This window comes from Petaurus breviceps, unplaced genomic scaffold (assembly GCF_028583685.1).
Source record: "Petaurus breviceps papuanus isolate PSGF00001 unplaced genomic scaffold, PetGlider_PUasm1.0 90617, whole genome shotgun sequence".
In the NCBI taxonomy this organism is placed as follows: Eukaryota; Metazoa; Chordata; class Mammalia; order Diprotodontia; family Petauridae; genus Petaurus; species Petaurus breviceps.
In genome coordinates, this window is record NW_027187287.1 from 641,341 (window position 1) to 656,295 (window position 14,955).

The window sequence follows — 14,955 nt, forward strand, 5'->3', positions numbered from 1 at the left end:
CTTCCTTCCTTCCTTCCTTCCTTCCTTCCTTCCTTCCTTCCTTCCTCTTCCTTCTTTTTTCTTTGCTTTCTTTCCGCACACAGATATTAGTAGGTAAACCTAGTCATAACTAATAATTGGTACCTGGGACTCACTTGGGGCAGAAGGAGACAGAACCTGGGACAGTGCTATGGACACTACTGTCCATAGAGGGATGGGCTGTGACAGAGTTCACTTGGAATGTGGCCTTTTTAGGGGGAGGGAGGAAGCATGTCATGTTGCTTCCATTTTTAGTTATTTTTGCTAACTAGAGGTTAAGTAGAGTTGTTTCTGTTCAGCAAAAGGAGTACAAGTGCATTCGGCATTCCCTAAATTTTGGTGCCCTTGTGCAAGACCCCAGTTACCTCATCCTCGTTGTGGTTCAGGGTAAACCCACAGGTCAGGGGTGGGAACATTTTTCATTAGAAGTCAGAAGCTTCACTCTTTTTTCCCATTCTCCTCTCTTATTTTGCCAAAAGCCTTTGGGGAATAACAATGGTAATAGCTAATATCTGTATGGCACAGAAGCTCTATATTATTTCTCCATAATAACCATATGAAGTAGGTATCACAAGTATTATTCTCCTTATTTTAAAACTGAGGAATCTGGGCTCAGAAAAGCAAATCAGAAATGCTTTGCCCCGTGTGACAGTTCTTAAACGGAAGAATTGGGACTTGGACATGGGTTCTCTGATTCCAAATCTAGAGTTATTTCTGCTACAGATTGCATCATGTGGCACCTCAGCTTTACTAATTTTATAACAACCAATCAACAAGCATATATTTAGTAATTACTGTATGCCAGGATCTGTGCTAAATGCTGGAGACACAAAGACAAAAGAGAAGCAGTTCATGCCCTCGAGGTGTTTATATTTTACTTATTTACAAAGTAAATATAAAGTAATTAGAAGACACTAAGACTCAGGGATTGGGAAAGGCTCATTTAGCAGTTACAACTTGAGCTGAACTTTGAAGAAAATAAGAATCTTAACAGGCAGAGGTAAGGAAGATGTGCAAGGTATGGCGGTAGGAAAGGGACCAGTAATTATGCCGATTTGGCGAAAATCTAGAGCGTGTGAAGAGTGGTGATGTGTAAAGAAGCCCAGAAAGGTAGGCTCAACCCATATCATATTGTTGGAGGAGAAGCAATAAGATTTGGCATCTGCCTGCATACAAGGCATGAAGGAGAGTGAAGAGTTGAGACAAGATGAATGATGATTTTAAGGTATTCAAAGCACTTTATAACTATATTAATTGTATCCTCACAACAACCCTGTGAGGTAAGTACTATTATCTCCATTTTACAGATGAGGAAATAGCCTTATGTGACTTATCCATGCTTATACTACTGGTCAGTGTAGGAGTTGGGACACTTTATGTGTCAAGTTTACTGGGGGTAAAAAAAATCTGTCATACAAAATGATGTTGAGGGGCGGCCAGGTGGCGCAGTAAGAGCACTGGCCCCAGAGTCGGGATGACCTGGGATCAAATCCGGGCTCAGATACTTAGCACCACACCCAGAAATAACTGGCTGTGTAACTCCAATTGCTTTAAAAAAAAAAAAAAAGAAAATGACATTGCCAAGAAGCTGTATTCCTTTGATAAAATCAAGGACGACAGATATATAAAGCATTGTTGTGGTGGTGGTATTCATTTGTTTTCAGTCATGTCAGACCCTTCATAACCCCATTTGGGGGTTTTCTTGGCAAAGATACTGAAGTGGTTTGCCATTTCTTTCTCCATCTCATTTTACAGATGAGGAAATTGAGTTAAATACTTGCTCAGGGTCACACAGCTAGTAAGTGTCTGAGGCCAGATTTGAACTCAGGAGGATAACTCTTCCTGACTCCAGGCCCAGCATTCTATCCCCTGTGCCACCTAGTTGCCCACTTATAAAGCATAGAGACCAACTATTCTTCATCTTGAAGATAATACAAAATTGAATGGAGATGAGCTATAACTGGGGGCAACTAGGTCTCACAGGGGATAGAATGCCAGGTCTGAAGTCAGGAAGACTCATCTTCTTGAGTTCAAATCCAGACTCAGACACTTATTAGCTGTGTGACCCTGAGCAAGTACTTAACCTGTTTAACCTTGTTTGCCTCAGTTTCCTCATCTGTAAAATGAGCTGGGAAAGGAAATGGCAAACCACTCCAGTATCTGCCAAGAAAATCCCAAATGGGATTACAAAGAGTCAGACATGACTAAACCACAAAAACAAAAGTTATAGCATAAAGAATTAAGATTAAATGTGAGAGAGGAAATTGGTGACCAGGAAATTTTGAAACACAGCCTAAGGAATTTTTAAGGGATAACTTTAAAAGTTTGCCAAGTATTTTTCTAGGTGCTAGGGATACAAAGACAAAAACAGAATACCCCTTGTTCTGATGGAGCTTATATCTGAATGTATTTAGAATTAGAAGGGAACCATGCAATAGGGACCATGTAATCTAGTCACTTCTCTTTTGTACAAAAGAGGAAATTGATGTCCAGTGTAAAGTGATTTATGAAGTCATAATGAGTGATAGAGTTAGATTTAAACCTAGGTCCCCTTGTTCCAATTCCAATCCTCTTTCGTCTGTACCCTGCTGCCTCTCCATTTATATCTGTCTGATATTATTGAGCAGCCTGAAGATAGGAGGCTGGATTTGATTGGCTTAACACTATGCCTTTTCTCTTGCTATTCTTGTGCCAGCAAGAATAAGGAAGGATACTTCTGTGTCCTCAGGCTCACCCTGGTACCAGGCTTATGGTGAGCAGGGCAGTAGGCTATGTCTTTGGCAGACCCAAAAGCAAAGAGTAGAGATGGGTACTCTCTAATGAATAGTATTGAAATATTTTCTCCCTAATAAGTCCTTGAATCAAGGCAGAAAGGGTGATGGGTTCAGAAAGGACTAAATGAGGTGAGGAGCATGATTGTCAGAGACTAATTAGAGAGGCACTTGCTAGGTCTTCTGATCAGCATGGCCTCTCTACTTTTAAAATTTTTATTGATATTTTGACGATTTTCTGATCCCTTTACTCTTTTTTTTTTTTTTTAAGCAATTGGGATTAAGTAACTTGCTCAAGGTTACACGGCCAGTTATTTCTGGGTGTGGTGCTGAGTATCTGAGCCCGGATTCAATCCCCAGGTTATCCCGACACTGGAGCCAGTGCTCTTACTTGCTGAGCCACCTGGCCGCCCCTATGCAATTGGGCTTAAGTAACTTGCTCAAGGTTACATGGCCAGGTGTTTCTGGGTGGGTGCTAAGTGTCTGAGCCTGGGATTCGATCTCCAGGTCGTTCTGACACTGGAGCCGGTGCTCTTACTTGCTGTGCTACCTGACCACCCCCCTGATCCCTTTACTCTTTATCCATTTCTGGTTATACAGTCACCTCTCCCTTCCTTCCCCATGAATATGGTCATTTAAAACAGGCACATACAAATTGATAAAACTGGCTGAAGAACAACCATGTCTGTTGTTTCTCATTTAACATCCATTAGTCCATTTTACCTTTCTTTATTAAAAGGAGGGAGAAGTGTTTCATTATCTCTCTCTTAGAATCACTATTTTTGCATTTTTTGCATTGTTTTAATTTCTATTATTTTAGTCTTTGTGTATGTTGTCCCCTGTTAGAATGTAAGCTTATTGAGAGTATGGATTATTTCATTCTTTGTATTTGTATCCCAGTGCCTAGGCTGGTTCTGTTCATTTCATTCTCCATCAGTTCATGTAAGTGTTCCTATGTTTCTATGATTTCCTCATAATCATGCTTTTAAAAATAGAATAGTATGTTCTGTTATATTTATGTATAATGTTTTGTTCTGCCCAATTAACACCTACTTTGTTTTCAATTTTTTACTTTTTACTTACAAAAAGTGCTGCTATGAATATTTTGATATATTGGGACTATATTTTTATGCTTGGTTTCCTTGGGGTACATGCCCAGTAATGAGATTGTTGAATTAAAGGATATGAACAGGGGTGGCTAGGTGGTACAGCAAATAGAGCACTGGCCCTGGAGTCAGGTGGACCTGAGTTCAAATCCAACCTCAGACACTTAACATTTACTAGCCATGTGACCTTGGGCAAGTCACTTAACCCCAACTGCCCTGCCTTCCCCCCCAAAAAAGCAAAAAAAAAGAGATATGAACAGATTAGTCACTTTTCTCACATAATTCTAAATTATTTTCCTGACTGATTGAGCCAATTCCCAGCTCCACCAAGTGTCTTGACTTCTCAGAGAACCTTCTGTCTTTAGTTCTTAACTTTCTTTGATTACATGATATTTTAGCTGACAGTTTCAAAATATTTTGACAAAATGTCTATCATCATGGTGATAACTAATGAGACCCATAGCCTGTTCTTTTGTTTTCACATGTTCTTCCGGAACAGTGCAATCTTGTCACCAAGTCCAATCAATTTTTCCTTTTCTACTCTGTTTTCATTGCCACCTCCCCACTCCACTTCCCCATTGCCACCCTATTCCTAGGTTACTGAAATAACTTCATAAACAATCTCAGTCTCTTCCCATCCAATGTATTTTGCATAGATCCTCCCCCTGTTCAAGAACCTACAGCAATTCTCTATTGCCTATCAGATTAAAAGTTAATTCTTTATCATCACCTTACCTATCCAATATTATCTTACCTTATTCCCCAACAGCTCCCTTGTGCATATAGAGACAGCATAGTGTAATGGAAAAGCATTTACTCAAGAGGCAGTTATTTTCTAACCATTGAATGAAAGACAAGTCACTAAACTCTCTGAACCTCAGATTCTTTATCTGTAAAAAGGGAGTAATAATACTTGTATCATCTAACTTGGCATTGTTTGTGGTAAGCTTTTTATATATTGTAAAGAGCTATGTAAATGTGAACTATTTTTTAGTAAGTCCTGCTGGTCTTCTCACAGTCTTCCAAAGACATCTTGCTGGTCCTGACTATGTATATATATGTGTGTGTGTGTGTGTGTGTGTATTCTTAAATTTACATATTTATATGCAATGGTGTGGTGGAAGGAACATGATGGATTTGGAATTAAGAGATCTGGGTTCCATTCCAGGCTTATCAGCTGATAGACCATGGCTAATTCAGTTACTTCTTGGGTGGAATGAGAATAATATATCTATACTTCCTACATCCCAGGGCTGAGCTGTTGCTGCTATTGAAATCTTATTCACTCTCCAAGGATCACCTACTCAGTGAAAATCTTCCCTGATGTTTTCAGTCAATATGTGGGTCTTCAATTTCTGACTACTCACTCTTATCTGTTCCATATATTTGAGGCGCTAGATTTATATTCAGTTTAGTACTTGATGACTTACTTTGTCTTTCTTTTATCATTTCAAGTGTTCAAACAATTTTGGCATCAGGACAATGCATTTGAGGTAGGGGGAGATATGGGATATTGTAAGGCTATTGCTGGTGTGGCTGCTGGCAAGGGAGGACATGTTTGTGTGTGTGTGTGTGTGTGTGTAGGGGTGCATTGGTGTGTGAACTAAACCACCCTGCAGAAGAAGTAGTGCTCTTTGAATTTTGGAGCCCAGGGTCAAAGCCCTGTTCTTCCTCTCCTAGTAATATATCTATTCCCTAGGGAAATTGTGAACTCTTGAAGGCATAGATCATGTCTTAAACTTCTTTTTATCTGCTCCCTTCACAGCACCTCACAAGGTACTAGATACCTAACATGGAACTAATACAAGGTTGTTGCACTATTTGCATGTTGAAGAAAAGTCAAGCCAACCATCAGACTAACCTGGCCACCATAAATGGTCCAGAAGAGCCTAGTCTATGACTCCAGACCAAATTCATTCTTTTCTTTTCTTTTTCCACAAAGGAGTACCGAATCCTAGGGTTATAGTGGACAAGATGGAAGTGATGGAAGGAAGCATGGTGACAGTTCAGTGTTCCGTGCCTGAGGAGAAGCCCCCAATATATTTTATAATCGAAAAACTGGAAATGGATATTGGCAAGCAGAGAAAAGAAAAACTGGTCCTAAATAAAAATTATGTGACGATGGATTTCCCCATAGAAGAACAAGACCACGTTTTAATTTTTCAATGCCAGGCCAAGATCTCTTTTGGGAATTTCTTGGAGGCCTCAGAATTCACAAAGAGTGACCTGGTTACTGTGAGAGGTAAGATTTCTTCTTCTGTTTCCGTTGTAAATTACTTGTGGTATGCAGGTTTGGTTTGGGTATAAAGATACCACATTTGAACCTATTATCTGGGCAGTTTTCTCTCAAGACTATAGTATCTACTTAAGATTTTTTTGGGGGTGTGATTACTCATTTAGCTCTGTGGGTGTCAGTGATTTCAGAATAGGGAAGGTCAGATCAGTAGGTCCCAGGGCTCCCTATGGAAAATGGCTTTTGGATCTAGAGGAGAGTGACCTAGATGGTAAGGGGACAGAAGACTATGGCCTATAATTTGATTGGAATAATGTAGAGTATTTAGGTTAAGCCTTTGAAGAACTGCATGAGGAAGGATCAGACTCATTCTGCTCAGCCCCAGAGGACAAAACTAGGAGCAATAAGCAGAAGTTACAGCAGGATGGATTTCAACATTGACTAAAAAGTAGAGCCATACCAAGGAGGGGTGGGCCGCTTCAGGAGGAGATGGATTCCTCCTCACTCCCTGCGTGTTTTCAAGCATAGACTTGAGGATTTCTTGTTGGAGATATTTGAGATTCTTAGGTAGGAGTTGGACCAGATGATCTTTGAGCTTCCTTTCAGCTCTGAGACTGTGATTTTATAGTGCCACATCTCCCAAACGCACAGAAGGCCCCTATTAATGGCACCAAGATGAATAACACCTGCCCCCTCTCATCCCCTAAGAATCTTACTGTTCATTGAGTAGATCCTGGATGAAAAGAATCAATGAAGTGACATGGTAAATGATTGCAGGGCAGAAAAGGAAATCAGGGGGTTGTGGCCTTAGAGTATCTCATATAAGGCATCATATGGGGAGATTCCAATGTAGTACTTTTTTAACATCATTGTCCTAGGCTGTCATAACTGCTATATCCCCAAATCTTTATATTGACACATGCTATCTATTCCCCAGTCCCATGTATTTTACAGAACAGAGGCAGAATCAATTAATCCACAAGGATTTATTAAGTGTTGATTATGTGTCAAGCACCATGCTAGGGAAAGAGACAAAAATCAAACAGTCACTTCCCATAAGGAGCTTATATTCTTCTTGGGGGAAGGTAGTATGTACGTATGTAAATATTTACCAAACAAGTGTACAGTAAAGAAATTACCTTTTTAACCGGTAAGTTCTTCCTACTGTTGTGGCATTATGCAAATGTGCTTGAAATACTTTGTAAAGAGTTTCCAAATGATGCTCTCCAGGAAAAAGAAATCTAACAAAGAAACCCCTAGTTTGACTCTCTAGCACCACCACCAATCACTTTAAGCTGAAATGACTTTCACAGTCTCAGAAGAGGGTATGTGATTGGCAAAGAAAGAATACAGAAAGAAAGTTTAGGAGGTAAATTAGGTAGCGTATCTCATGCAAGATACTGTTTGCAATTTGCCATTGCAAATGAATTGCATTTAAGTGAGGCAGAGCTGTGCAAAATCATCAACCGCACTCTCTCCTCCAGAGTCATTGTAGTCCTGTGGCATGATAGAGTCTAGCTATGGCCCAGGATGCAGTGGGAGACCTTGGCCTTTTTACACTAAGGTCTTTCCCAGGTCTCAGTTTGTTTGAGGCAACGCCCATTCAGTAATTAAAGACTAGGTTAGAATTGAAACAAAAGATGAAGTACTTTGCCTTCCCAAAGATTCAGTCTGGGAGGGGAGGACCCTCAGAGTTTTTGGCCAGGACAGAAAACAATTGCTATTTAGGCTCTGAGCTATCAAAACCCAAATCTCAGGATATAAAGAGGATAAGTGAAACAATTCCCACTCTCGAGGATCTTAAATTCTAACATATATTAATGTACAATATATAATAATGCAAACAACAATAATAATACAAACATATATTAATACATGCAGAATATATATATAAAGAAAACAAATACAAATTAGTTAAAAGCAGTGCAGTTTGCAAGAGGGGCACTAGCTATTGGAAGGTTCAAGAAAGCCTTTATGTAGAATGTGGAATGGAGCTGAATGGAAGGAAGAAAGGGATTGTATGAGGTCTAGGTGAGAAAGAAGTATGCTCCAGGAATGGAGGCTGGACAGTGCAGAAGCCCACAAGGGGTAGATAGAGCGCCACTTATGGGGAACAGAGAAGAGCGGTTTGGCTGGATCAGCAGAGTGTGAGAGAAGAACGGTGTTCTCTGAGGTGAGAAAGATAGCTTGGGGCCAAGTTGGGAAAGGCTTTAAAGAGCTAACTAAATGAAACAAGAGTTTGTATTTTATCCCCGATAATAAGGAGCCATGGAGTTTATCTGCACAAGGGAATGACATTGTCATATCGGTGTTTAAGGATTGTGTCGTTTGCAGCTGTGTGTAGGATGGACTGGTGTGAGGAGAGAGGACAGGGAAGAGCGATGGGGAGGACATCTCAATAATCTAGATGAAAGTTCAGGTGGATCTGGATTGAGGTGGTCACAGATAAAGCAAAGTTTACAGACCTTGTTTGTTAGCCAAAATAGGGAAGCACATCCATTGCTAACAAAGAGTGGAATAAAGTCATGAGACCTGGGTTTAATTCCCAGCTCTCACACTTGGTATCTCTGTGATCCTATGTAAATCATTTAACCTCCTTTGTGTCTCAGTTTTTTTTTACCTATGAATTGAGGATAATAAGAAAATCATATTTTGTCTATTATTGTTTTTGTGAGGCAAAGTGTTTTGCAAACCTTAAAGTGCTATATAAATGGGAGCTATTATTATCATTCTTGTTGTTTGCTTCTAAGTAAGACTGCAGAAGGGACTTGAAAGGCAAGCAGTTTTGTTGCTTAGGAGGCAGAAGAAAATCTTATATACAGTCATAGGAGGAAGGATGGGACTCTAAGGATGAGGTTCGCAATCTCAATGTTGTCAATTTGTTTTCAATTCTTATTGTTTCTACTTCATCAGTCAGTCAATACGCATATATTAAGGACCTACTGTGTACCTAGCACTGTGCTAAGTACTTTTACCAAATATAATCTCATTTGATGAGATAATATAAGAAGAGGGAAAGGTGGAGTCAGGAGGAGCTAGGTTATGCAGAGCTTTGAATGCCAAACAGGATTTTGTATTTGATCTTGGAGATGAGAGGGAGCCATTGGAGTTTATTGAGGGAGAAAAGAGGAAGTAACATGATTGGATCTTCAATTTATGAAAATCACTTTGGCTGCAGAATGGAAGACAGTTTGGAGTGGGGGGACACTTGAAGTGGGTAGACCCACCAGCAGATTATTGCACCAGTCCAGGTGTGAGGTGATGAGGGCATGAACCAAAATGGTGGCAATGTCAGAGGAGAGAAGAGGAGCTATTGGAAAGATTTTGTAAAGGTGAGATCCACAGGCTTTGGCAACAGATTGGATATAGGTGGTGAGAGATAGTGAGGAGCTGAGAATGACACCTAGGTTGGGAGTCTTTCATAAGATCTCTGGTATATATTCCCTTTCTCCCTATATATACTCAAAGATAAAATAAAGTAGGAAAGTGGAGGGACACTGACTATAGAGGGGAAAATATGATTAATGGAAAGGTTTTGAAGAAAACAGTGGTTTACAGGAGGGAGGCAGCAAGAAAAATAGAAGTAACTTTCCATTTCTTAGTAGAGAGGGGACTTTGTATGTGGCATGGTACATATGGAGACCTGGTTCATATGTAAACTTGTTTTGCTGAACTGTTCTTTCTGAAGGCAGGTAGGGGAGTGTAAGGGAAAGGGAGGAGGGGAAGTGAATTTTAAAAATCATAAGGGATGGATGTTTAAAAGAAGAGAAGTAGCAAGAATCACCTTGATCCCATGCCCAAGAACTGTGTTTATTCTTTTGCAGAAACTTTTTCAATCCCCAGTTTCCAAATAACACCAGAAGGAGAGATCACAGAAGGAGATCCCCTCAAACTTAAATGCACAATCCGAGTGACACATATGTTTCTGGAAGATCGTGAAATCATCATCCAGAAAGACAGAGAGATTGTGGCCTACACTAAGCAAGGAACAGAAGTTACTTACTCTACTCCAATAGCCAGAGTGGAACACATTGGGAACTACACCTGCAAAGTGGAATCTAGCAAGATATCTAAAGTCAACAACATTTTCATCAATATCACAGGTGAGAACAGCTACTAGCATGAGGTTAGCTCAAGGTTTGAGAAAAATATTGTGGAGATTAGCTGTAGACTCCAAAACATTCCAGTCCACTAGGAACTTGCTGCTTCCACTCATTCATTAAGTACTATTGGTTTGCCTGTTGCATGCCAAACCTTGTGCCTGGTTCTAGGGGAAATACAAAGACTGAGAAAATACTGTCCTTGTCTTTGTTTTTACTGTTGTTATTACTCTTATTTTCTTCTCCTTACCTTTATGTTCTATGGAACTCAGATAAGAAATAGTCCTGGACTAAGTCACTCTTCTGCTTCTATTTTTTAGAATATGTTAATCATTCTATTTTATTCTTCTATGTTTATCATTTGGTGAACTTGAGCTGGGAGGATCTTTTGTAATTGAATGAGAGGACTGAATTGCAAGCTCACCTTCTATAGAATTACTGAAAGAATTTTCAGAACAAGTCTCATACTAGATAGGATGAGTAGGGTGATGTGTTACTTTTTCTTCTTAGTTTTGATTTCTTCTGCTAAGACTTTGTATTCTTTCTCTATTTTTGCAAATAATTTACATTATATCATAATTAGCTGTTCTTTGAATGTTTGATATAATTCACTTGTAAATCTATTGGTTTGGGATGTTTTTTCTTTGGGAGTTTTTTATGCCATGTTTAATTTCTTTTTCTGAGATTGTTTATTCAAATTCTCTATTTCTTGGTATTGGGTATTATATATTTTTTTGTAAATATTTATCCTTTTTATTTAAAATTTTGTTGGAATATAGTTAGGCAAAATAGTTTCAAATAATATTTATTTACTCTTCATTTGTTGTATATTTTTTTCTATTTTTTGACATTTGTAATTTGATTGTCCATCTTTTTTTGTCTATTAATTTAATTTCTTTATTAGTTTCTTAAAGTTCTTTATTTTTTGTTTTTGGGGTTTTTTTTTTTGCTTTTTTGGAGGGGAAAGGTAGGACTTTTGGGGTTAAGTGACTTGCCCAAGGTCACACGGCTAGTTTGTGTTTTTTTATTTATGTTAAGTGTCTGAAGCTGGATTTGAACTCAGGTCCTCCCGACTCCAGGGTTGGTACTCTATTCACTGCACCACCCACTCACCCCTAAAGTTCCTTATTTTATTCACCAATTCAATAGGTTATTTTTTTATGTTCAGTTTTGTTTATATATCCTTTGATTTTCCTAATTTCTATTTTTGGTTTTTAGCAGGAATTTTTTTATATTTTGTTTTTTCTAGTTTTCTGGCATACCCAATTCATTAATCTGTTTTTTCTCTCTTTTACTGATTAAAATATTTAGAGATAAAGATTTTCATCTAAGAACTTTGTTGATAGCATCCCAAAGTTTTATTAGGTTGTCTCTTTTTTTTTTTTTCAATTTTCCTTAAAGAAATTATCTGTTACTTCTATTATTTGTATTTTGATCTGCCACTTCTTCAGGATGAAATTATTTGTTCTACATTTAAAACTTTTCCCCCAAAATTCTTAATTTTTATTGATTATACTTTTATTGCATTGTGGTAGGCAAGAAGTGTGTCTAATATTTATGCTTTTCTGCATCATTTTTGATTACTTGGGACATGGTTAGTATTTGTAAAGTTGTCATACATAACCATGGAATATATATATATATATAATTATAATATATATATATAATATATTATATAATAAAATATAATATAATATATATATATATTTTCCTTCATATTCACTTTTCGTAACTGCCAGAAACCTATCATATCTAACTCTTCCAAAATTATATTCAGGACATTAACTACTCTCTTGGTTATCCTTCTGTTACTTTTTCTGAAAGGAGTTACATTGGGTCTCCCATCACTATAATTCCACTGTTTATTTCTCCCTATAATTTGATAAACTTTTCCTTCAAGTACTTAGATGCTATGCCATTTGTTTCATAAATATTAAAACTTGATATTATTATATCATCTATGGTACCTTTATGCATAATGTTACTTCATTGCTTACCTCTTTAACCACGTGCATTTTTATTGTTGCCTTTTCTGAGATCATAATTGCTACCCTGCTTTTCTAAATTTGCCTGTAGCATAATAAATTCTGCTCCAGTTCCTCATTTTAATTATGTGTGAATCTTTATATTTAAAGTGTGTTTCTTGTATGCTACAGACTGCTGGATTCTGCTTTCTAATCCATTATACTACATACCTCTGTTTTATGGGTGAGTTTATATTAATCAATTTCATGGTATATATGTTTTCCTCTTTTATTTTTGTTCCCCTTTTTATGATGAAAAAGGAAGGTGAAACAAAAGAAGAAAACTGATTAACACTAGTAATCTTTAACTGGGGTAGCTAGGCAGCACAGTGGATAGAGTGCCAGGCCTGAAGTCAGGAAGACTCATTTTCCTGAATTCAAATGTGGCCTCAGACACTTACTAGCTTTGTGACCCTGGGCAAGTCACTTAACCCTGTTTGCCTCAGTTGCCTCTTTTGTAAAATGAGCTCAAGAAGGAAATGGCAAACTGATCCAGTATCTTTGCCAAGAAAACCCCAAATGGAATGATTGAGCAACAACAATCTTTAAATGCTGTAGTCTGTTCCTTCCACTCTATCATTTCTTTTCTTTTTTTTTTTTTTAAAGCAATTGGGGTTAAGTAACTTGCTCAAGGTTACACGGCCCAGTGTTTCTGGGTGGGTAATAAGTGTCTGAGCCTGGATTCAATCCCAGGTCATCCCGACTCTGGGGCTGGTGCTTTTACTCACTGTGCTACCTGGCCGCCCCCACTCTATCATTTCTTTCTTCACCAAACCGAAGCTCTGATCTCAGATATTTATGTTTTCCTCCTCTCTTTAATTTTCCCCACCCTTTTATGAACACTTCTCTGAAGCTGAAGTTCGTTTGGCTTGTGATCATTGTTGTTCGTTCTTCATTCTCAAAAGAGGACCAGTAACGTCACAAGGGTGATCTGCCTTGCTTGTGACTTTTCCTTCCCTGAGTCTACCCTTCCATTTATATCTTGCTTTGTCCTTTCCCTTTTCTCACTTTTCCCCCTGTTGCTCATTTCTACACCAAACTCTTTGTGTGTCTTTGTGAGATCTTGCAGCATTTACTTCCTCTGCACTTTTATACATGTTTATATACTATTTTTTCTCTATATTTGTATACTTTTTCTTATGTACCCCATTTATGTAATATAATAAGTTCTTTCTACATCCTGAATCAATTATTTCTCCATTAGGAGGTGGGTAGTAGGATTTATCATCAATCTTCTAGAACTGTGGTCAGTCATTGCATTGACCATAGTTCTTAAGTCCTCCAGAATTATTTTTCTTTATGATATTGTCTTCAATACATAAATTGTTCTACTGGTTCTGATTACTTCACTGTGCATTGCTTCATGCAAGTATCTCTGAAACCATCCCTTTTACAATTTCTTATGATAAATAGTAGTCCATTAATTATGTCCCATAATTTGTTTATCCATTACCCAATTTATGGTTATGCCACCATTCTTTCCAGTTCTTTCCTACAAAAAAAGAGCTCCTATAAATATTTTTGTACATATGTGCTTTTCCTTTTCCTTTGATCTCTTCGGGGTATAGACTTTGTAGTTTTTCTGGATCAAAGAATATGCACAGTTTACCAACTTTTGGGGTAGATTTCCAAATCACTTCCTTGAATGTTTGGACCAAACATTTCTCCACTAGTAGTATGCCAATGTGCCTGTCTGTAACCCCTCCAATAATTATGGTTTTCCTTTTTTGTCATTTTTCCTAATCTGATAGGTATTAGGCAGAACCTCAGAATTGTTGCATTTTACATTGAATCTTTATCTGAGGTTGCTGCAAGATTCCCTCAGGTGGGGGTGGCTAGGTGGGGCAGTGAGTAAGAGAGCTGGCCCTGGAGTCGGGAGGCTCCTGGATGGGTTCTGGCCTCAGATACTTAACACCCACACAAAATAACTGGCCGTGTAACCTTGGGCAAGTTACTTAACCCCAATTGCTTTAAAAAAAAAAAAAAAAGATTCCCTTAGGTGGTCCCTGGTGTGTTTGTGCTATTCTGGATTGCATAAAAGAGTTTGTTTCTATTTCTTTTTTGTCTTCTTCATCATTGGTCTTTCTGGGGTCTTTTTTAGACATTCACTGAGGATTGGGTGAGGTGAGCCTCTTCTCTAAGACTTTTTTTTGGTCAGATTCTTAACTAAAAGTGAATTTCTATTTCTATAAACAGATTCATTTGACTCAATCATTTGTTCAACACTTTTTTGTTCAAACACAGGCTTTTAATTTCTTGTGGATATTATCTTTTGGTTCCATTGCTACATCTTAGCTATTTAATAGCTCTGTCTAGTGGTAAACTTGTTATCAGATACCTTTGATAAGCCCCCAATGGTGCACATCTCAATACCAGCCTTTCTCCTTTCTCTGTTCAGGAAAGGTTTCTGTAATTTATTAAAGTCCCTCCTAGCTCTAAAACTATGATAAACTTTTTTCTTTTTTTTACCTTCTTATTCTGCAGAATCAGGAGGTGCTAGTTTAGTCAGTATGACCAGTAGAGAGATTTTCTGTTTTCATATTGTAATGTCTCTCTCAGATCATTTTTTTTTACTTGGCAGCTGGCCAGAGAAATCTTGGCTTGGAAGTGAAAGATTGCAAAGTGCAACAGAGTGTTCAAAGGAACAATTTGCCCTGGATTTAAGAAAGGAGTCTCTCTCTCTCTCTCTCTCTCTCTCTCTCT

General features: G+C 38.1%; 1 protein-coding gene across 6 annotated transcripts in view; it reads left to right on the forward strand.

Moving 5' to 3' along the window:
• PECAM1 (platelet and endothelial cell adhesion molecule 1) overlaps positions 1 to 14,955 on the forward strand; it is a 108,441-nt gene that overhangs the window by 14,472 nt on the left and 79,014 nt on the right. For all 6 annotated transcript variants that reach the window (XM_069063963.1, XM_069063964.1, XM_069063965.1 and 3 more), the window contains exons 4-5: positions 5,838 to 6,137; positions 9,953 to 10,231. In XM_069063963.1, coding sequence (XP_068920064.1) covers positions 5,838 to 6,137; positions 9,953 to 10,231 — 579 coding nt within the window. The remainder of the gene's footprint in view (positions 1 to 5,837; positions 6,138 to 9,952; positions 10,232 to 14,955) is intronic.